The following is a 22,872-nucleotide window of genomic DNA, read 5'->3' on the forward strand; positions in this document are numbered from 1 at the left end:
AAAAGTTTTCAATCTAAATGAACATCATTTTTTTTCCATTTAAGTGTATTTTACAGAACTTTAATAAGGCAAGACAAATTTGTGAAAAAATGTAGATACAAAAATGATGTAAACTAATAATTTATATTTAAAAACGGCAGAGGGAAACCGTGGCTATGGGACAGCTCAAACAATGTCTATTTCAAAAAAACCCTAAAACAGAATTGTGCATTAGCTGAAGATTACAAAGAACTTCTAGACTCTGCACAGTTTTGGTTTTTCTTTTTTTTTTTACATCTTTATATTACATGTTTTAAATCATATCAGGAATGCAAACTAGAACTGCACACTACTTCAGTGGAAAAGTTCAACATTGTGCAATTTTCTGCCTCAATTTTAAAAAAAGTGGCAGCAATCCCTGCATTTGTATTTGAAACAAGGATCTGAGAATCTTTATTAAAAAAGGTAATGAAGGCAAAAATTGGCAGACATCCAGCATCTTGTTTCTTTTTAAAACAATGTGGATGATAAGTAATTTCATGATTGAAAAATGAATCTTTTAAATAAATACACTGTATCTGGCATTTGCACTGACTGATTTGATAAATCTGTTAAGTAAACAACGGCTTCACTACTCCCTGTAGCCTTAAGCCCCTGACTTTAGATCCTGGAGTCCTTTTTCACTGGGTTTCATACCCTGCCACTCGATACCCTGCAGGCTGATTAGGCATCATGCTGCCATTCTGTCCTGGAGGTGGCTGCACTCCATAATTTGGTCCCATCCATGGTGGAGAAGACTGTGTCTGACTGGTGGAGAATGTGAAAGAAGCAGAGGGGAAGGGAAATCCACTGATTAAAATAAAATGTAATGCCAAGAAGAAATTACACATATGTGGGAAATATCCTTTTCCTTAAGCCCAAATATAAGAATAATTGTTTAAGTCAGAGAAGGCAAAGGCAAAAGGTTTTTCTTTTAAAAATAAGCATCCATGTAGCTTTAATTTGTACAGTTTAATTCTGTTAGTTTAACTACAGCTAAGAAAATACCCTTTATCTATAAACATTTATTCCCTTTGAACTCAGAAAAACTCATCTCTAATCTCAAAACTGTTCTCCTGGGGTTTGACATACATTGAACAAGCCACTGTCTGAAAGAATCTTGATCATCTGGTATAATACGGACTTGCATTTATATTACTCAAAGAAGAAATTAAAATATTTATTAGTATATGTAAGCTTATAAATATTTCAACATAACAAGATTCATTTTAAATAAAAACTGCAAAGTGTTTTTTCAGAAATTTAAGTAAAACTGCATAATTCAGGATGTATAAAGAAGCTTTTGTATAACAATGTATGAATAAACCCTTTTGCACAGGAAAAAAGCCTAATGAATAAAAGCAACTAGGATCAAAATAACTGTATCCAAGAAAGACTAGTGACCATTAGTCACATAAAAACCTTAACAACTATTAAGTTACTATTTTCTTACTTAAATACTTGTTGAATCATTCAAGCATTACCAAAGTGCTTATAATGCTGGTTATAAATCAAAGCAACACATTTGCAGGCAATTTTTAAAAGATATACACTTAAAACTATAAAGTAAAAAACTCTCTAAAATGCTATGCTTTAGATAGAAGGCCACATTACCTGCTAATTACTTAAAATCTCTTCCTAAGTTCTTGACATTTTCAAAGGTTAATAATAAAGGAAAAGAACAAGTGTGCTTACTTAAATCCTTGCTGGTTCCACGGCTGGCCATACATTCCATATGCAGGTACTTGCCAACCATTAGGCATATACTGGCCAATTTGTTGTGCATTCCCATACCACTGGCCCCACTGGCCATAAGCTTGTGGATATCCAATTTGATTCTGCTATTAAGCAAAGTTATAACAGATAATTTAGTATTATTTGAAATTATAGGTGCATATACAGTCCTTATATACCACAAATACATAACCATAACACATAGGGTCATCATTACAATGAAAACTAAAGGATAAGCAAGAGTAAGTTGTCAATGCTAAAAAACAGCAAGGTCATACTCTTTCAACTCTACAGTGATGCTCTAAATGCCATATTGTTTGAGCCAGCAGGTAATGCCCTAGAAATAAACATTCAACTCAAGAGAACATTTAAGTATTTTGTAAATTATCCATGAGTGTTTCCTTTAGATAAGGAAGATATGAAGACTATATATATTCAGTTTACTTAAGAAAGTTAAATAGTTTAGGATTTTCTCAATCCTATCTTGATGTTTCATTTACTATTTCCTCATAGACATGTTTGTGGGATCAAGTTTGAACTACTAGAGCTGCCTGGAAAAACAAAGGTGGCAAAATCTGGAAGAAAACGCCAAGGTCCTAAATATATTTATAGCTTTTGTTTCAACTGAATTCAAACATGCTTGTGAGTTCTCCAAATAGTATGTAAGTCTACTAAGAATTAGAAAAAACTTTAATACCCTGTTAGGTTTGTTAGAACATTTAAAAATCCAATGTGGTGTGAGCATGAGTCAGTTGAGGCAGTCACATTCATCATTTCACCACGGCATCCATGAACCATCACTCTGGAACTATAATATTATACATGTAGGAAGAGCCCCTATATGCCATCACTGTAGCTAGAAACATTAACAATTTCATTTAAAAATACCTATTAGTCCAGCCATTACTTTGCAAAGTCAAGAACCCTCTCACCTGTTGCACAGGATTTATCATATCAAGAGTTTCTTTGCCCCAGTAGCATTTTACAACATGGCCTTCAATGGTAGTTCCATTAACAGAAACAATTGCATGTGCTGCACTTTCATGGGAATTGAACCTATTGAAAATAATATTAAGAATTACAATGATATTACAATTACAATGATAATACAATTATAATAATATTAAGAATTACAATATAAATTGTTTAAGGTACTTATAAATAAGACATTTGAAAAAATCAAACTGGGCCTGAGGTAAAACAGGAAGTTAATATAAGAGAATAAAATGGCCTATGTTTTCATTTTTTGGAGAAAATTCTCTTAATAGAAAATGATTTGCCTTTGTATTGGAAGGAAGGAGTTATTGTGGCGAATTTAATAAAAGCTAGAGAAATTTCTATTTCTTCATAACCAAAGTAAATTTTAAAGAAAACCACTAAGTTAAAAGTTCAAAAATGATCTGGAGGTAAAAGTTTTTTTAAAAACCACACCTACCGAACAAAAGAATATCCTTTATCTGGAAAGACTCGAATTTCCATTATTTGTCCAAATGGTGAAAAAGTCTGACGCATTAGTTGTTCTGTTAGACAAAATCCAAAACCATATCGCATTAAAATCCTACAAATATCAAGTACTTTAAAATTAACCTTAAGATGCCACATAGGTAAAGTCCCCATACCTGTTAGCCCGGAAGTGACGCCTCCACAGTACACAGTACAGTTGCTTGGACTAGACTGATTTACGACCTCATCATATGATAGCTGTTTGGTGTTTGCTGGGGAGAAAAGTTTAATATTTTTAGTTCATAAAATGTTCAGAAAGAGGAAAGCAATATTAACTATACTACTGTAATGGTAATATTTATCTTGATCAAAATGCTTGTTTAATACATATTACAATTTGATTGAGGATTAAACCTCCCTGAAGAAGGTCTAAATATTACTCAGTATTCTCTAATTAATAGGAGACTTGACATTAGAGATATTACTTAATATTTATAATTACAAAAATGAAAACTAAGTACATTTTTGAACAGTAGTCTTGATTTGCTTCTCATCTATTTCTGCAATAAGTCTCCGGGAACAGCTCTAACACTTAAAATCTAGTGTTTTTCCTCCAAAATTCCACATTTCCTTTTCTTCTCCAATACACCTACACTCATATGTACTCTTTGGAGCTGGAGGCTTTCGGGTTGCCCAGTTAGTTCTGATTTGTCTTCCACCAAGCCACTGGCCACCCATCTGTTGAATGGCGTTTTCAGCATCCTGTTTCACACAACATTAGAAATGACAAAGAAGCCACTGTTAGTTGATGTTAAACAACTGTTTGCAAAAGAGAAAACTCATGGTTGCTTTCCACAAATGTTTTCTTAATGGAATACTTTATGATATACACAATATATGACAGCTTTCCTAAAATACAATGGTGCTTTTATTTATTTTACAATGGTGCTTTTAAATTGTCTTTCTTTTACCTCATAAGGGCTTTTGGGAATTTTATTTTATTTTTTAAATTTTATTTATTTATCTGGCTGCTCTGGGTCTTAGTTGTAGCATGTGGGATCTAGCTCCCTGACCAGGGATCGAACCTGGGCCCCCTGCACTGGGAGCTCAGAGTCTCAGCCACTGGACCACCAGGGAAGTCCCGTGGGAATTTTAATCACCTCAAAGACTCGAGCCCAAAAGCCCCTGTGAGGTAGCCATTGTCAAGTTCACCCAACAACCCAGACTATTATGGATGAAAATCTCACTTTATACAATCCAACAAGCTTTCAACAACAGCATTTGATTACTCATTCATCTTACAAGTAAATACTGAGCAGTCATCATGTTCTAGACAGCAGTTAACGTCAAGTGCTGGGAATACAGTCAAAGAGGCAGACATGGTCTCTGCTGCCATGGAGCTTCCACTTTTTGGAGGGGACAAATAAAGTAATTATTAGTTGTGGTAAGTGCCATGACAGAAACAAAAGGCTGAGAGCAAGAATATGCCATGCTGAGATACAGGGATAAGAATCTACCTTAGGGAACCCACATACACTGTTGGTGGGAATGCAAACTAGTACAGCCACTATGGAGAACAGTGTGGAGATTCCTTAAAAAACTACAAATAGAACTGCCTTATGACCCAGCAATCCCACTGCTGGGCATACACACCGAGGAAACCAGAATTGAAAGAGACATGTGTACCCCAGTGTTCATCGCAGCACTGTCTATAATAGCCAGGACATGGAAGCAACCTAGATGTCCATCAGCAGACGAATGGATAAGAAAGCTGTGGTACATACACACAATGGAGTATTACTCAGCCATTAAAAAGAATACATTTGAATCAGTTCTAATGAGGTGGATGAAACTGGAGCCAATTATACAGAGTGAAGTAAGCCAGAAAGAAAAACACCAATACAGTATACTAACGCATATATAGGGAATTGAGAAAGATGGTAATGATAACCCTGTATGAGAGACATCAAAAGAGACACAGATGCATAGAACAGTCTTTTGGACTCGGGGGGAGAGGGAGAGGGTGGGATGATATGCGAGAATGGCATTGAAACATGTATAATATCATATATGAAACGAATCGCCAGTCCAGGTTTGATGTATGATACAGGATGCTTGGGGCTGGTGCACTGAGATGACCCAGACGGATGGTACGGGGAGGGAGGAGGGAGGGGGGTTCAGGATTGGGAACATGTGTACACCTGTGGCGGATTCATGTTGATGTATGGCAAAACCAATACAATATTGTAAAGTAATTACCCTCCAATTAAAATAAATAAATTTATATTTAAAAAAAAAGAATCTACCTTAGGGCAGCACAATTAGGGAAGGTCTCTTAGAAATGACTTTTAAGCTGAGGAAAAGGAGCTAGAAAAGTCAAAAACCCAGAGTGTTCCTGGTAGAGGGAAAACCACTGCAAGTATGTTAAGGCAGGCAAGAGTTTGGTACACATCTGAAAGAAGCATGTGAAACACAACTAGTATCACTGGAATCTAGTGTGCCAAAAGGAAAAGTGTGAGAAGAAAAAACTGATTATTTTAAGTAAGAGATTATCATGATCCAATTTATGTCTTAAGAAGGCCATCCTTATGTTTTAAGGAGAACAGTTTGGGGAGATAAGACAGTAAAAAAACACTTTATAAGACTAATGTAATATTCAGATTAAAAAAGAATGTTGGTGACCAGGACTAATACAGTAACAGTGATGTAACCTAAAGGAAGAGTCAATAGAATGGGGGTGGGGGGGCCGTGTGCACAGTAACTAAAAGGGCAGGAATCAAAGCCAACTCCTAGGCTCCTGCTTGGGCAGCAGGGAGGACAGTGCTAGTACTGACGGAAATGAGAAGCCTGGGAGGCAGCGGAGGAACAAGTTTGAGGAAGAAACGATTATTTAAGACACATTAAGTTTCAGATATGTGTAAGACAGCTAAACGAAGATAATTTGTTAGTTAAGTGTGAAGTAAATGGAGCTGCAGGTAGAAGGTTCAGAGCCACGAAGAAAGACTGGAGAGAAAAGAAAGCGTCCTAGGATAGAGCCCTGAAAAACAGCAAAATGTGAGAACTGGATAAAGAAGAAATCGCAAGCTAAGGTGACCAAGAAGGAATAGCTGGTGATGAAGGAAGAAACCCACAACAATGTACTGTCAGAGAGCCAAGCAAGCAGAAATCAATAGGTGAACCTGAAAAGAGTAGGCTTGGTGTAGAGTAAGAATAAAGCCAACTTAAGAGTAGACTGAAAAGGACGTGGGGTTCAGCTTTGGTCAAATGTGCGCTTAACCTAGCACAAAACAACAGGTAAATTTAAGGCTGAAAGTGTTCTTAAGACACGTAAAAAGGAAATGATTCTTGAAAAAACAAATATTGCTTTCCACACTAACCAGTCTGAACTCTGTAAGATGTTTAACAACCATCTGTTGTTGGATGAACTGTGTCACTTAAATTTATATGAAGTCCTATCTATCCAGCCTCGTAACTGTGAAAGTGACCTCATTTGCATTTGAAATAGGGTCTTTGCAGGTGTATTAGTTAAGATGTGGTAATACAAGTTAGGGTGAGCCCTTTTAAAGAAGGGCTGTTGTAAGAAGATGAGAAGTTAACAAGGACACATACAGAGGAAAAGAGGGTCGTGTGTGAAGGCAAAGGTAGAGACTGGAGCAATGCAGCTGCAAGTCAAGGATGCCGAGGACTGCCGGTTACCACCAGAAACTAACGAGGGCAGGAAGGACACTTCCAGCGTCCTCAGATGGAGCATGGCCATGATGACAACCTGATTCCAGACTTCTAACCTCTAGAACGTAGAGAATCTTTTTATTGTTCTAACTCATTCAGCTACTGTGATACAGCAGCCCTAGAAAACAAACATAATCACATGCTCATATACAACTACAGTGGAGGAAAGACTTCTTCCACTGCAACAGCAGAAGAGAGGGAGAAGGTGAGAGCATTTAATGTAGGTTTGGTGGTAGAAAGCTGAGGGAATTTCTGTATGATAGCTTTTACTTTCTCATTTGAAGCTCAGGGTGATGATGGAGAAAAAGAGCGAGGAATATCTGAGGAAAAATGAGGGAGCATGAAAATAGTTTTTCAAAGAACAGGAAATCAATTTTACTAGAGAAACACAGGTTTACAAAGACAGAGCCATGTGTTTATCTATGTGTAACTGCTAAATTAGAAGTGAAACCAGCTGACTCAGTTTCTCTCTAGCAACACTCAGTTACTTCAGAGTAGGCAGGGAGGTATGTTCAACCAGAACTGGAGTTTGCCTAGGACACACAACACAGGAGAGGCAAGGGAGCCAGGGGCAACTGCAATCAGCGCTGTGGCACTTGGCAACACCAGAGAATGCCTGCCAAGCACATAGCACAAATTTATAAAAACGAAAATATAAATTTGGGAAGATTAAACTGTATCACTTATTCAAAGTTATATACCTTTTGTGTGATGATTGTCAGGATTATAATCCATGTCTGGTGACTAGAGGTCACACATGGACATCCTCTGCTATATCTGACTTTCATACTAACTCTGCATTAAATAGTGACATATAGCAGGGGAATATATTCCATAATCCCAAATGCAAAAAAATGAGTTTTTACTCCACTCAAAGACCTCAACCTCTATCACCAAGTATTACAAAACATTGACAACCTATTTATCAACCCTTTAAAGTAAATGTGACTGTCAATTCATTGCATGAGGTATTCTTCTACCTTCCCTAAATATTATGCTGGGATTAACAGTAAAGCTTTAAGAACTAGTTACAGTCTCATAGTTTTTATTTTTTCATCTCCTTTTACACCTGGTAGATGGGACCATACATGACAGAGCTTTTACATCTTCACCTCTCAATATGCTTTACCATTTGCAATTTTTCTTCTAATATACGGATTTTTCCTGACCTCTTAGATTAATACCTGCTTCTGAGAAGACACTTTCACTTCATGAAAGGAAGATGATAGTTAGAATCTGATTGAAAGATACGATGCCACTGTGCGAACAGTTGACACACAATTACAGTGCATTTTACCTTCTTTTGCCTTAACTTAAAAGCCATGTTAAGGACTTCCCAGGTGGTGCAGTGGATAAGAATCCACCTGCCAATGTAGAGGACATGGGTTCGATCCCTGGTCCAGGAAGATTTCACATGCTGCAGAGCAACTAAGCCCGTGTGCCACAAATACTGAAATATGTGTACTCGAGGGCCCGCAACAAAGAGTTGTGCCCCCCACTCTCCACAACTACAGAAATCCCTCTTGCACCAATAAAGACCCAGCACAGACATTAATTTTAAAAGAAAAAGGCCATGTTAACAATTTTAGGGCTGATTTTTTATTTGAAAAGTCAATTCTGGAAAAGTAAAATGGCTGCAAGCTGGCTGTTATAGTGAATATCTGGATAGGGAGGAATAACCAGACATTAGTTTCAATATAAGCAGACACAGGAACTAGAAAATATAGGACAGTTTGACACTAGTTGGCATAACTGCAAACATGTTTTTAAAAACTCAGAAGGAACTGGTACAATAAATGATGCTTATAAGTTTCACCTGAAGTTATCAAGAAATGATATCTATTTCAAATATTCCCTTTACTAAAGAAAATCCTTTCTAAAATACATTTCATAGTATCAAAAATTTTAATGGCTCATTCTAAGGCACTCTTGCACAAAAAATACAGTATTTTTGCACTTCTCACTGGCAAACAATTGTAACATAGAGGCAATACAATAAAATTAAACGTTAATGAAACCTGAGTGTATAATCCAGGATTAATGCATATAAATTCTCCTACCATCCACCCCTATATTTTTAGAAGTGTGGTATCTCTGCATTTAATTGTTTGGAATCTTGAGTTATCACACTAAAAAAACTATTTACTTGAATTAGTAATATATTTACAAGGTTCAAACTTCACATAGTACAATACAGCTAGAAGTTTCTTGCCCTCCTGCCCATGTGCCTCTCATTACCTAGCCCACAAACAGGAAACCTTACAAATGTCTTGTTAATCTCTGCAGGGGGGATGCAGGGGGAAAAGAAATCACCCCCACCCTGCCCCCTGCCATGCATACACATATAATATACTCTCTTATTTTTTACACAAAGTTTTTTTACCTGACAATATCCCATGGAAATCCTTCCATAACCAGTACTTACAGAGGTTCCTCATTCATTTTCCTTTTGTAAACAGCACAGTATTACATTGTATGGAGAACACACCAAAGATTTTATACAGCTGTCATAAACATAAGCCGTTCCTTCTCTATAACGTCCTTTCACCTCTCATTTGAGAAACTATGCTATCCTTCCTTTTCTCTGCAAAACTCAGAAACTTCAAGCCTATGCAAATTCATGTTCAATAGTGTTTACTGAATGAAGGAAATGATGAGACATTTTCAAATACATTAATATACTCTTTTTAGAAAAATTCTGATCCACTGGAACATTTTATTAGCTACTTTTAAATTAACATGGGAATATAAAACAGGGAGATAACAAATCAAATATATGAGATACTCAATATCTATCCTATCTTTGGATGATGATTTAAACACCTCTACTTTTTATATTCTGAAAACATTTTCTTAGTACTTTGCATGCATCAGGTGCTAAACACATGTGCTTAGTTGTTCAGTTGTGTCCAGCTCTTTACGAGCCCATGGACTGTAGCCTGCCAGACCCCTTTGTTCATGGGATTCTCCAGGCAATACATGAGTGAGTGGCCACTCCCTTCTCCGGGGGGTCTTCCTGACCCAAGGATCGAACCCCAGTCTCCTGCATTGCAGAGGGATTCTTTACCATCTGAGCCACCAGGGAAGCCCAAGGTGCTAAATAAATGTTGACTAAATAATCAAACAGGAGAAAGAAGGTATCCTCTAGTAAGAGTACTAATTATCAGTGATATGAACAAATGGTAGATGACAGAAATGACTAATAACTGAAATGAAATGAACATTTTTGTTCTTTCTTCTTATATTGCACATGCACTTTTTATTGAGCTCACCCATTTGTTGAAAAAGGAGACAAAGCCATATCCCTTAGACTTTCCTGTCGCCATGTCTTTTACCACTCGGGCATCTCTGAAATCAGAAACAATCAGAAGTTTAGGTTTGCAAACTCTCCTCTGGGTATCAAGTGAGAATTTCATACACAATTCATTTTCATGTTTCATCTTCATTAAAATGAACCTTTAATACAAATTTACCTTTTATTCTATAAAATTTATCATGTATTAGCAAATGAGGCTTAATTTTATAAACATGCAAATCAAAAACTTCTTAAATATATATGTATACATTTTACAGAAACTGCCTCCCACTTCAAAAAGTTTTTACATTTTTAAATATTAAGCATGGTAAAAGCAGCTATTCACATAAATTACTTAATTTATAGGGTTCACTGGCACACTAAATGAATGGCTTTCTTTAACCATGCAATTTATAATTTGCTATTTTACACTATATACTACCTAATCATTAAAAAATTAAAATAGAAAACTGGAAACTAAAAGAATGAAAAAGTTGTATATTCCCTAACTCAATTAATTTTTTTCATTTTCTCAGATCAGTTCACACCCCCCTTCTGAACTATGGGTAAATTTTGAGAACTTGACATTTTCAGATATGTTAAACTACTGAAGAAAAATACTAGACACACACTTTAGTCTTATTCTATATAAGATTTTATACTAAATTCTAAAATAGCAATAAGATTGATTGGAAACTACAAGATATAAAAGCAAAATTTTAAAAAGTCAGAAAGTAAAAAAGCACGCCAACATTTATCCACTGTGAACCGTAGCTTGTAGTTAGCCAGGGCAATTCTGTCCATTCTTCAGAGATACTCTGCAAAATAACCAGAGCCCTATTATTTGAGATTGAGTGAAAAACCCAGCCATGATAGCTAAAACTCCATACCTCAAAAAATTGGACTCAAATTGTGCTTCGCAGGCAATCTGCTTTTAAGTTAGCCAGGTATGTCACAATGCTTGTTCTCTCAGGACACATGAACAAAACAGGCACTTTCACAACAAAAACCCAAGTCAGAAAGCCATGCAATATAATTTTATATTAAAGTATACATAAGCATATTTTGATAAATTTAGGAGTGATTTATTAAGTGCTTAGGGTCAAAATGACAAAGAGGTGATGGTGAAAGAGGAAAACTAATGCAAGTCACTTCTCAATATGTAAAAATACTTATGGTACACATGCATTTAATTTGTAGCTGACTCTTTCTACAGCAAAATCTGTTAGACTACCCTAAACTCAAGGAACAGGAAAAATTTAAGCTGTATAAGTTAGGGAAAGAAAGTGCTGTAATTTTATACCAAATATTTTAATAGGCCAACATTTACTACACAACTTCTTTAAATCAAGCACTGTTGCAGAATCTACAGACAATACCTGACTATCATGAGAATCTCTCAATATATGTATTTATCAATGTATCTCCTTTAATTAAAAAGAAAAATCAAGAAGTGATGCTACCAACTGAAAATGGTTCCTTCAAATTTAGAAACACTAACTCTTAGAATAACCTAAAGCTTAGACATTATCTCAACTGAAAATTATAAAACTTAAAGGTCTTATCAAGAAAAAATCATATATACATCAGTAATCATAGTAGACTCTAAGAAAATTTACAGACTACAATTATGATACCAACATATTTAACAAAAAGAAATTATTGATTCTTGATTAAAAAGTAATGAAATTACTAAAATTTGGATGTCATTTAACTTACACTCGCCAATTGTTAAACAATCTTTATCTTAACCCCAAACTAAATATTCACGCTTTCAGAAAAGCGACTTCAATCAAAATCTAAATATTTAATAATATAGCATTTAATCTGTTAAAATGTTAGAAAAGCCTTTTCTTCTTAAAGTTAAGTTTTAGGAAATGTTAGCCTTGATTCTTATATTATCTGAAAGAATTCTCTAAGGAAGAAGTAGCAAAGATACAGATCAGAGTTCTTTAATCCTTTACAGTCCTGTGACTACGCTGAAAGTGGAAAAAATTTACAAAGATACTATACACCAAAATGAAAACAAGCACAAAATTTTGCATACAGAAATTTATAGAGCCTTTAAGAGGTCAAAGGTTAAGACTGTCCAATCTAGATATCCGAAAGCCAGCTATCCATCATCAAAACCCTAAAACAGACTAAAAGGAACAATCAAGAAATTAGAACTTTATTTTCCTAAAGTCAGTTCTAAGAGATCAAGAAAAATGTCACCTAAAAGAAGAGCCCACCTATAAACTCTAATCTTGTGACTGCCTTTAAAGTTGGCCCCTTACTTATGATCATTCTTTGGTCACTATCCATTTTCATCCTCCTACCAGTGAACTGAAACTCTTCAAATGAAAATTCCCAAATTCAACATCAATACCACCAGCATTTACTTTCCAGTCTCCTTCTCATTCTCTGCTGTTGGTCTGTCCATCAAACTAAATCAAAGCTAGCATTTCCTTTTTTCTACTCTTCTAGCTGGAACACCAATAATAAAGCAACCAGAAACTCTAAAAACTTTGTTTTCTAGATTCAACAATTACTTCTAAGAAAGTGCAATAATCAACTTATTCTTACTCTATTATAGGCATGCTTTTCAAAATATTAAAGTTCTTTTATGATAAATACTCAAGTGAGCTATTTATAACAGGCCTAAACTGTACAATTAATAACAATGGAAGCAATACAGTGCTTCACAAAATACTAAGAGGCATTATTACTGTTGTTAATAGCAACAATAACAACAAAAGGACAGATATCCTGGAATTAACATTTAATAACTGCTTTTTAAACTATTAAGGTTTCTTTTTGTTAAAATATATTAACAGAAAATGCATGGTATCATAGAAGTGCCAAAGGGTTTAAGCTCCTTAATCACAGCACAAGTTCACTAGATTATGACCAGGCTAGCAAGACACTCATACAAGAAACAGGATGCAGGACAGCACATTCGTCTCTTAAAAGCTAATGCTAACTGAAAAAAAAAATTAAGATAATTGAAGACCAAAGATTTATCAAGGGAAAATAATCTTTGGCTGTTAACTGCTTGAATAGGCTCTAAACAATACATTTATTCAAGTGAATATTAATACATTACATTCAGGTGTCAAAATTAATGTCCAAAAAAATTCACAACAGATTTTTAAATTACTTCTATATAAGATTATTTTTAATTAAAAGCATTTTTAAATTTATCTTCTGTTACTTACGATATTCTTCCAAATGGTGCAAAAGCAGCTTTTATATCTTCAGTTGTAATTTCTGGACTGAGATCACCAACAAAGACATGGAAATGATCTTATAGGGGAAAGGAAGGGGAAGTGAAAAGAAAAATACAATTTTAGAATTTAAAAAAATGCTAAGATCTATTTAATAAAGTATTCTTAAAATAATTTATGTATTACAATAAAGTATAAGTAAAACACTATCCTATATCTAGACAAATTCTATCAGTTTTAAATATAATGAATAATGAATCAAGATGACAATACAGGAAAGATTCTCCTATGATATATCTAATGGGAGACTGATAGTTACATTTCTACTTATAACCAATTATTATACTGGCCAAAATAAACTAGTAATATATAACAAGTTTTGCAAAAAAAAAAAATATATATATATAAATAAATGACTTATTTACCATTCTAATAGTAATTATTCACATTCATTCAGTTTACCACTACATTAAATCTAAACAAATTAAAATAGTGGTATTATGAGTTATTAGGCTAGATTTGCCTCAGTTAAGACAGTTTACTGAAGCTAGCTATGAGATATACTTGGTTTAACCGTATTTTGTGAAGAACAATCAAAGAAATACCTTGCATTGCAACAGTTTGATGTTAAAGTATTTGAGTTTTCTCAAAAGCCAACAGTTTTGGTTGCCCAGACATTACACCATTCAGTTTATGTGAATCCATGTGCAAGTGAACTAAGACTGAAGGCAACAGAATGAAAACAGTAATCCCTTCACTTTATATCAGAGTCATTAAAAAAGCACTGGAGAGAAATAATGATCCCATATATGAAGTTTTCTTAAAAAGACAATGCTCAAAAAAAAAAAAAAAAGAAACACTTTAAATATACAAAATAGTTGGATCAACACTTTAAATGGACATACATATCAATTCTGACAAAGTATATCTGGAAAGAAAAGTTACCCCTACTTGGCAGGCCTTAAGCAACATATTAGGTTGCCATTTGGGAGACACAGTTTCAAGTGAAACTCAAGCAATAAGATCTGGGTATGAATCACAGAACTTGACCTCAAGGAAACAGGGTATCTTGCCCTTCAGTGGTGAAGTATTTCTAAGGCATCAGGGGCTACCAAGGCGGGGAATCAGAGAACTTGAAATAGCACCCAAGAAATGGACAAGCCACACTTGGTCAACACTGGGAAAAAGGGGGAAAAATATTGCCAGAGAGACAAATAGAAATACGATCCCTCCCCTCCCCGCTCCCCCCAACATCAAACAAAAAAAACTTCAGGTGGTTAGTGAATAAATACCCTTTCAAGAGATTTCATTTTATGTTTAAGAAGATACAATTACCTTGTGAACGCTGTGTGCTGACAACGGTACTACCTGATGACAAAGATTAGATTTGTTCTTAAATTTATTAACACAAACACAGTCAATCATATCTTAGGATAACGATCAAAACATTACTGCAAATGCATGATGTTTATATGCTTTACAAGAAAACTACTATGTACAATAAACACAAAAGTTCAAAGAGTATAAAATATACTTACTGCTTGTGTCTTTCTTTTGACTGCTGGGAGTTGTTGCCCAATTCACTTTGACTTCCTAAAAAAATTTTTTCTACATTTATATTTCATAAAAATAAAGGTCATAACCAGGTGTTACAAGATTTGCATCTATGAATACAAAGCTATATGTCTGACAAGAAGCATTCAAAATTTTCTGGTCAAAATTTCAATACTTTTTAAAAAATAATTAACAACTTTGTTTCATTAAGTAAGGACATTAAAAAAGTCATTACCATCTGTTATCATTGCCAATTTTTTTTTTTTGAGAAAAGGCATTTTAACATTAGGAAAAATGTAGAAAGGACATAATATCAGAATTATTTCATTTTTCCCTTCAATACTTATTTTTTAATGTACACTTCTGCAAATATTAACAAACCTAACCATACATAACTTCTCTATTAACATTCAACTAACCTGTCTAATTGCACTTATCTCACACTTTACTTTTGAGTAAAGTAATACTCAAAATTCTCCAAGCCAGGCTTCAGCAATATATGAACCATGAACTTCCAGATGTTCAAGCTGGTTTTAGAAAAGGCATAGGAACCAGAGATCAAATTGCCAACATCCGCTGGATCATGGAAAAAGCAAGAGAATTCCAGAAAACATCTATTTCTGCTTTATTGACTATGCCAAAGCCTTTGACTGTGTGGATCACAATAAACTGTGGAAAATTCTGAAAGAGATGGGAATACCAGACCACCTAACTTGCCTCTTGAGAAACCTATATGCAGGTCAGGAAGCAACAGTTAGAACTGGACATGGAACAACAGACTGGTTCCAAATAGGAAAAGGAGTACGTCAAGGCTGTATATTGTCACCCTGCTTATTTAACTTCTATGCAGAGTACATCATGAGAAACGCTGGGCTGGAAGAAACACAAGCTGGAATCAAGATTGCCAGGAGAAATATTAAATCACCTCAGATATGCACATGACACTGCCCTTATGGCAGAGTGTGAAGAAGAACTAAAGAGCCTCTTGATGAAAGTGAGAGAGGAGAGTGAAAAAGTTGGCTTAAAGCTCAACATTCAGAAAATAAAGATCATGGCATCTGGTTCCATCATTTCATGGGAAATAGATGGGGAAACAGTGGAAACAGTGTCAGACTATTTTTTTGGGCTCCAAAATCACTGCAGATGGCAACTGCAGCCATGCAGAAATTAAAAGACGCTTACTCCTTGGAAGGAAAGTTATGACTAGATGGCATACTAAAAAAGCAGAGACATTACTTTGTGAACAAAGGTCTGTCTAGTCAAGGCTATGATTTTTCCAGTGGTCCTGTATGGATTTGAGAGTTGGACTGTGAAGAAAGCTGAGTGCCGAAGAATTGACGCTTTTGAACTGTGGTGTTAGAGAAGACTCCTGAGAGTTCCTTGGACTGCAAGGAGATCCAACCAGTCCATCCTAAAGGAGATCAGTCCTGGGTGTTCTTCGAAAGGACTGATGCTGAAGCTGAAACTCCAATACTTTGGCTACCTCATGCGAAGAGTTGACTCATTGGAAAAGACCCTGATGCTGGGAGGGATTGGGGGCAGCAGGAGAAGGGGATGACAGAGGATGAGATGGCTGGATGGCATCACCAACTCGATGGACTTGAGTTTGGGTAAACTCTGGGAGTTGGTGATGGGACAGGGAGGCCTGGCGTACTGTGATTCATGGGGTCACAAAGAGTCAGACATGATTGAGCGACTGAGCTGAACTGAACTGAACCTGCCTAAAGTACCAATAAATTTTTTTTTCTTTTATTCTTCCCCATTAGTAGTCAGCATTCCTATATGTTTCAATAAAGCCTGATAATTCAACAGTTACTTTAGTATTTACCATGTGCAAGGCACCATGAAGAATACTAACATAAACACACATACTCTAAAAGCTGTACCTAATCTTTTTCATATTAATTGTGATTGTTTTCTGTAAAACAAATACAATGCTTCTACAATGGAAATAAAACCTTTTACAGCTTAGAATTTTCCAGTGCATGTCACCTTCTTTAATTACGATAGCTTACCTTACCCATTATCTTCCGCCCATTCATAGCAGCTAGCGCTGCAGCTGCATGACGATGCTCATAAAACTCCACAAAACAATATGGATCATTTCCAGCTGTCTGTTGAAGAAGAGACACAAAAGTCAGTTTTATGCCTTAAAACTATAAAAAGTTTTATACAGCTCAGTATGAGGCCATGGAGAATGAGGCGCTGTTCTGCAAGTAAATGTTTAAGATAAGACACTAAACAACAACAAAAAATAATTCTTTTTACAGAAAGCTATCTTCTTCAACAGCTTGTATTATACTACTATATGTAATTTAATCTTTTATTAATGGTTAAACGTTCTAATTAAAAAAAAAACGTTCTAACTAACCTTCTTAAACCTGTTACTAAAAACTGAAGACATTTTCAGATAAGTAAAGGTTTAGAATAGGTTTTAGAATGTGGACTTTCTGACATTCAAAATTTCTGCCTGCTTAAAAGGCCTTTAAAAAAACATTCTTGGGAATTCCCCGGTGGTTCAGTGGTTAGGGCTCCGTGAGCCCACTACAGGGGGCACCGGTTCAATCCCTGATTGGCGAACTAAGATCATGCAAGCCACCGTGCAGTGCAACCAGAAAGAAATTCTCTCCTCTCTTCTGTTGGTGTTCAAAGTGGTTGAAGCCTGATGACAGGCAAAGCCTGGATGTTTTCTTATAAGGAAGTAGAAAAAATACCCAATATTTTCACACCTCCTGGTGTAAAACACCAAATGGCTTCATAGCCCATTTTAAAATTCTTTCCATAACTGCCCAAGCAGAATTGTTAAAATAAGAAACTAATTCAAAAGACTAGAATAATAATAAAGAAATATGCCATTTTATTTCATGCACAATTAACAGTTTAAAAAAAGTGTCCCTGACAATGATTTCAAAGAATTTTAGAGTAAAGAGGCAACCACCAAATTGATGACATTGAAACTATCCATTATTTATTTTTAAAAGCATTAGAGAATATATAAGTGTTTTTAAAATTGTGTAATTCAAACTAATGCTATTCTTAATGGGAGTTTTACTACCAAGATCCACGTTGACAGGCATCAGAATCAGAAAAGTGGTTAAAAAAGTGGCTTACAGCTAAGAGTATGGCAATCAAATAAATAAGAATGTTCATTTCACTTGTGTCCAGAAAAATAAAAACTATACTTTTTAGATTAAAAAAAATTCTAAGCATATGCATTATCAGCCTTTGTACTCTAAAGTCTTAGTCACTCAGTCATGTCAAATTCTTTGTGACCCCATGGATTGTAGCCTGCCAGACTCCTCTGTCCATGGGATTTCTCAGGCAAGGACACTGGAGTATTCCTTCTCCAATTCGTCCTCTATGGAGTATAAAATTAATAAATATGAACATCAGTCCAACAGTGTGAACAGACTGGAATTTAGACTTTAATAATAATAAAATAATGTTAAGAAGCAGGAGAAAGAGTAGTCAACCTAAGTCTTTGAGTGATGAAAGTCCAATTTATACAAAGTGGCAGAGGCTCCCCTAGCTAGTCTTTTTCTGTAGGTGCAGCAGTCACTAACACTGTGCTAGCGATTTTTACCAGAAAACTGAGAAAGACCTAGACAGAGAATAGCAGCCTATAGACCTATGGAGAGAACAGATCAATCTGGGTTTACATCCTTGCTTTGCCTCATTTCTGTATATATTAAATAGGAATAACATTTGCTTTATAATGTTTCTGCTGAGTATTTCTGATGAGGCATCAGTATGAAAATGATAGGCAGTAAGTATTTCGTAAATGCTACTACTAAGATAAGGAAGGAGACCCAGATGAAGGAAAGACTGGTTTTAAATTCTCCATCATTTCCCTTTAAATCTCCCTCTTATCTTTCTCTATGGGCACGGGAATCTTTTATTCATTATCCAAAGGCATACAGATATTAAATATGATTAACAGAACATTTTAGAAGAGTGTAAAGAATAAAAACATCTGTTGAATCCATCTGTATTATGTGTAGGTGACTCTGCCACATTAGGAGAAGTTTTGACATTTTAAAATACAAGACAACAAACCAAAGCCACCTGGCTAAATAATTACTTAAAAATACGAAGTTAAAAAAAGTTAAACTGGAATATAATACAAGAGAAAGTAGTAGATACTGATACATAATGACTTTCTTTCCTGGAGAAACAAAAACTTTGAAGTTTAAATGCAGGAAAGACCATGGGATAAAAGGATTTCTCTTTAGTACTGTTTTTCTCATCAAGAGAATTTGAAGCTACCTTTTTACACATATTATGACTCAGGATTAATACCAATTACATGAGTGAATTGATGTTTTTTCTATACATTAAGGTCTGATGAATGGGCACTGCCACAATCCAAGAAAAACTTGAATTGTGACCTTTAAAAATAAAGTTTAAAACATCTTCACAGTATCAAAGTCTATTATCTCTTTTGCCTAATTTCCCATTTTAATTAATAATTGAATTTCTATATTTGCCAATCAACTGACACCACATAACAATTCTGATGCCTCAATACATTTTAAAACAAGAGCCCCACATATAGTTCTCATCTGTTTTGGAAATGATTAGATCTAGTCTCTCTTTATTGAGTAAAACAAACTCGGTGGCCAAAATGGACTTAAATCTTTATGAATTTACACTGTATAAACCAACTTAGGAGATCCTGGAAGTAATGGATTTAAAGAATGTACTAAAAAAAAAAAGAAGAAGAAAGTTAACTAAGTAAAATACCCTTACATCCATAATCATTTTGCAGTTTTTACATGGTCCAATCTGGCTAAAGAGCTGGAGAATTAGAGCTTCTGTGACATCTCTGGAAAGGTTACCAACATATCTGAAACACAAAGAAAAACAATTCACCACTTAAAATTTTGCTTCTTTTAAATCAGTTCCTAAAGTTGAACACTGAACAATGAATTGGGGGAATAGGCAGATCTTTGCTGTGTACTACACTATTGAGGAACTTATAAAAGCTTGAAAACTTCAAAATCTCTTACAGAACAGATGTAATATATGTTACTTACAAATATACTAGACAGTTAGTAGAGGGAAACTAGTAAGTATCTGTTTTTAGTGAAGGTTGCACAAATAAAACCTGTTGCTTTTATTTAAGTTTCTAGGCTTACCTTAGGAAGATATGCCTAAAATCCCTCAAATGAATCATTTGACATGTATAACAGTTTATATAATCAATGCTAGAAAACTCTGCAATTATTCTCTTTCTACAGTATTACTGAGAACATTAAATAAAATTTCCTCAATGTTTAATTCACATGATTGTCCTTCAAGTGTCCAATTGAGGTATACTTTGGTTTAGACAGTAAACTTATTTTTGAAAGATGAATCAATCACTATCAACTGTTATACATGCTCACAAAAGAAAGGGAAGCCTTTTAATAAATATCACTGATCAGTGGAAGCAGAAAGGGAGTAGAAAGATTCTAGGAGACTTTTAACAGATAATGTAAGTTGGTGACTAACAAAATTACTGTAAATAATGTATTACAAGACAACATGACTGGGATTATCCTTACTTTTTTAGGAGGGAGGAGGATGATCCTTACTTAAAGGGCTTATAAACATTCAAAATGGGATTTTGAAATGAGATTACCTCCAGGTATGTTAGTTTAATTACTTCTGAAATCAGAGAATGTAGTCTGCCAACAACTGTAGATGTTTTAATTCTTCTGCTAAGAATCCTTCAGGGAATGTGATGAAAGGTATGGACCCTCTCCCCAGAAAAATAAAACACCTATATGTACCAGAAAGTGTGGATTCAACTCCTTCCTTCTATTTACCCATTCAACAGACTATTGAATGCTTACTATGAAGGCATAGGAATAGGCTAAAATGGCAAAGAGAGAAGCGCCAAGTCTTAAGAACAATGAACAATTCCTTTACAGAAAAATGCTAGACAATAATTATAAACTAAAATGGCAAAGAGAGAAGTGCTGAGTCTTAAGAACAATGAACAATTCCTTTACAGAAAAATGCTAGACAATAATTGCAGACAGCATTAAATTAATGATGTGCAAACCCTACTGAAATCATTGATTCAGTCATGAACCATCAATAGATGTAAACTTAGGTGAAAGGCTGGTAAGAAAATGGATATGTGCAGGGTGCCTAAGATGTCACATAGATTACTTAACAAACACAAAGGGAAAACTCACCTTAAAAGTGAGAACTCTATACTGGTCAGAATGGCCATCATCAAAAAGTCTACAAACAATAGATGCTGGAGAGGGTGTGGAGAAAAGGGAACACTTTTGCACTGTTGGTGGGAATGTAAATTGATACAGCTACTATGGAAGATGGTATGGAGATTCCTTAAAAAAAAAACACTAGGAATAAAACCACCATATGACCCAGCAATCCCACTGCTAGGGATATACCCTGAGGAACCCAGGGTTGAAAAAGACACATATATCCCACTGTTCATTGCAGCACTATTTACAATAGCTAGAAAATGGAAGCAACCTAGATGTCCATCGACAGATGAATGGATAAAGAAGTTGTAGTACATATACACAATGGAATATTACTCAGCCATAAAAAGGAACTCATTTGAGTCCGTTCTGATGAGGTGGATGAACCTAGAACCTATTACACAGAGTGAAGTGAGTGAGAAAGATAAATATCGTATTCTAATGCACATATACGGAATATAGAAAAATTTTACTTATTTACAGGGCAGCAATGGAGACATAGAGAATAGACTTATGGACATGGGGAGGGGAGGAGTGTAAGATGTACGGAAAGAGTAACATGGAAACTTATATTACCATATGTAAAATAGATAGCCAACGGGAATTTGCTGTATGGCCCAGGAAACTCAACAGGGGCTCTGTATCAACCTAGACGGGTGGGATGGGGGGATGGGAGGGAGGTTCAAAAGGCAAGGGATATATGTATACCTGTGGCTGATTCATGTTGAGGTTTGATAGAAAACAACAAAATTCTGTAAAGCAATTATCCTTCAATAAAAAATAAAAGAAAAAAGTGAGATCTCTAGGCCACTTTGACCTGGTGATCAAACTTTAAATCATGTTATGAACGAACAATGAGACATTGTGTATACAATATGAATTATACAGTATCATATATTAAATATTCAAGTCAGAAAGATCTAACTTGAATTTAGCTAAGCTTAAATTCAGATCTAAGTTTACAGGATATTGGGCATATAAAACAATTACACAAATTCAGATCTGGGATATTATATAAGGTGCCTTATTTGATATCTTAAAGATTACCGTCCTTTAAAAAAAAAAGGAAGACTACTTTTGATTAAGAGGGACTTAAAAGACACTGACAACTTAATATTTACCATGAATAATCCTTGACTGAATACTACATTAGGGAGGAGGTGAGAAATCGCTTTTCTTACAGAATTCTAATTAATAAATGTACCAGAAATGAGGGAAATCATCATTAAAACACCTTAGTAATAATGTTACAGCTAAGAATTCTTTGATACACCTCCCTCTATGAAGTGAACCTTAACTTCCCTCTCCTTGAGTGTGGGCAACTCTCAGTGACTCAATTCTGACAGGGTATGTTGAGAAAAAAGGTAGTCACTATACAGTGGAGATAAGATCACGGCATACGGTCCAATCACTTCAAGGGAAATAGGAAAACAATGGAAACAGTGACAGACTATTATTTTGGGCTCCAAAATCACTGCAGATGGTGACTGCAGCCATGAAATTAAAAGACGCTTGCTCCTTGGAAGGAAAGCTATGATCAACCTAGACAGCATAATAAAAAGCAGAGTTATTACTTTGCCAACAAAGGTCTGTCTAGTCAAAGCTATGGTTTTCCAGTAGTCATGTATAGATGTGAGACTTGGGACTATAAAGAAAGCTGGGCACTGAAGAA

The 22,872-nt window shown here is 35.1% G+C and overlaps 1 protein-coding gene across 1 annotated transcript in view; it reads right to left on the bottom strand.

Annotated features, from left to right (window-relative positions):
- The window catches only part of TIA1 (TIA1 cytotoxic granule associated RNA binding protein), a 52,929-nt gene that overhangs the window by 22,473 nt on the left and 7,584 nt on the right, over nucleotides 1–22,872 (bottom strand). The window contains exons 2-12 of the mRNA XM_052647441.1: nucleotides 19,729–19,825; nucleotides 16,995–17,093; nucleotides 14,964–15,018; nucleotides 14,761–14,793; nucleotides 13,417–13,504; nucleotides 10,197–10,272; nucleotides 3,849–3,957; nucleotides 3,372–3,467; nucleotides 3,188–3,272; nucleotides 2,685–2,808; nucleotides 1,714–1,859 (exon numbers count right to left, since the gene is read on the bottom strand). Coding sequence (XP_052503401.1) covers nucleotides 1,714–1,859; nucleotides 2,685–2,808; nucleotides 3,188–3,272; nucleotides 3,372–3,467; nucleotides 3,849–3,957; nucleotides 10,197–10,272; nucleotides 13,417–13,504; nucleotides 14,761–14,793; nucleotides 14,964–15,018; nucleotides 16,995–17,093; nucleotides 19,729–19,825 — 1,008 coding nt within the window. The remainder of the gene's footprint in view (nucleotides 1–1,713; nucleotides 1,860–2,684; nucleotides 2,809–3,187; nucleotides 3,273–3,371; nucleotides 3,468–3,848; nucleotides 3,958–10,196; nucleotides 10,273–13,416; nucleotides 13,505–14,760; nucleotides 14,794–14,963; nucleotides 15,019–16,994; nucleotides 17,094–19,728; nucleotides 19,826–22,872) is intronic.

Source organism: Budorcas taxicolor, chromosome 11, assembly GCF_023091745.1.
Source record: "Budorcas taxicolor isolate Tak-1 chromosome 11, Takin1.1, whole genome shotgun sequence".
Taxonomy (NCBI): domain Eukaryota; kingdom Metazoa; phylum Chordata; class Mammalia; order Artiodactyla; family Bovidae; genus Budorcas; species Budorcas taxicolor.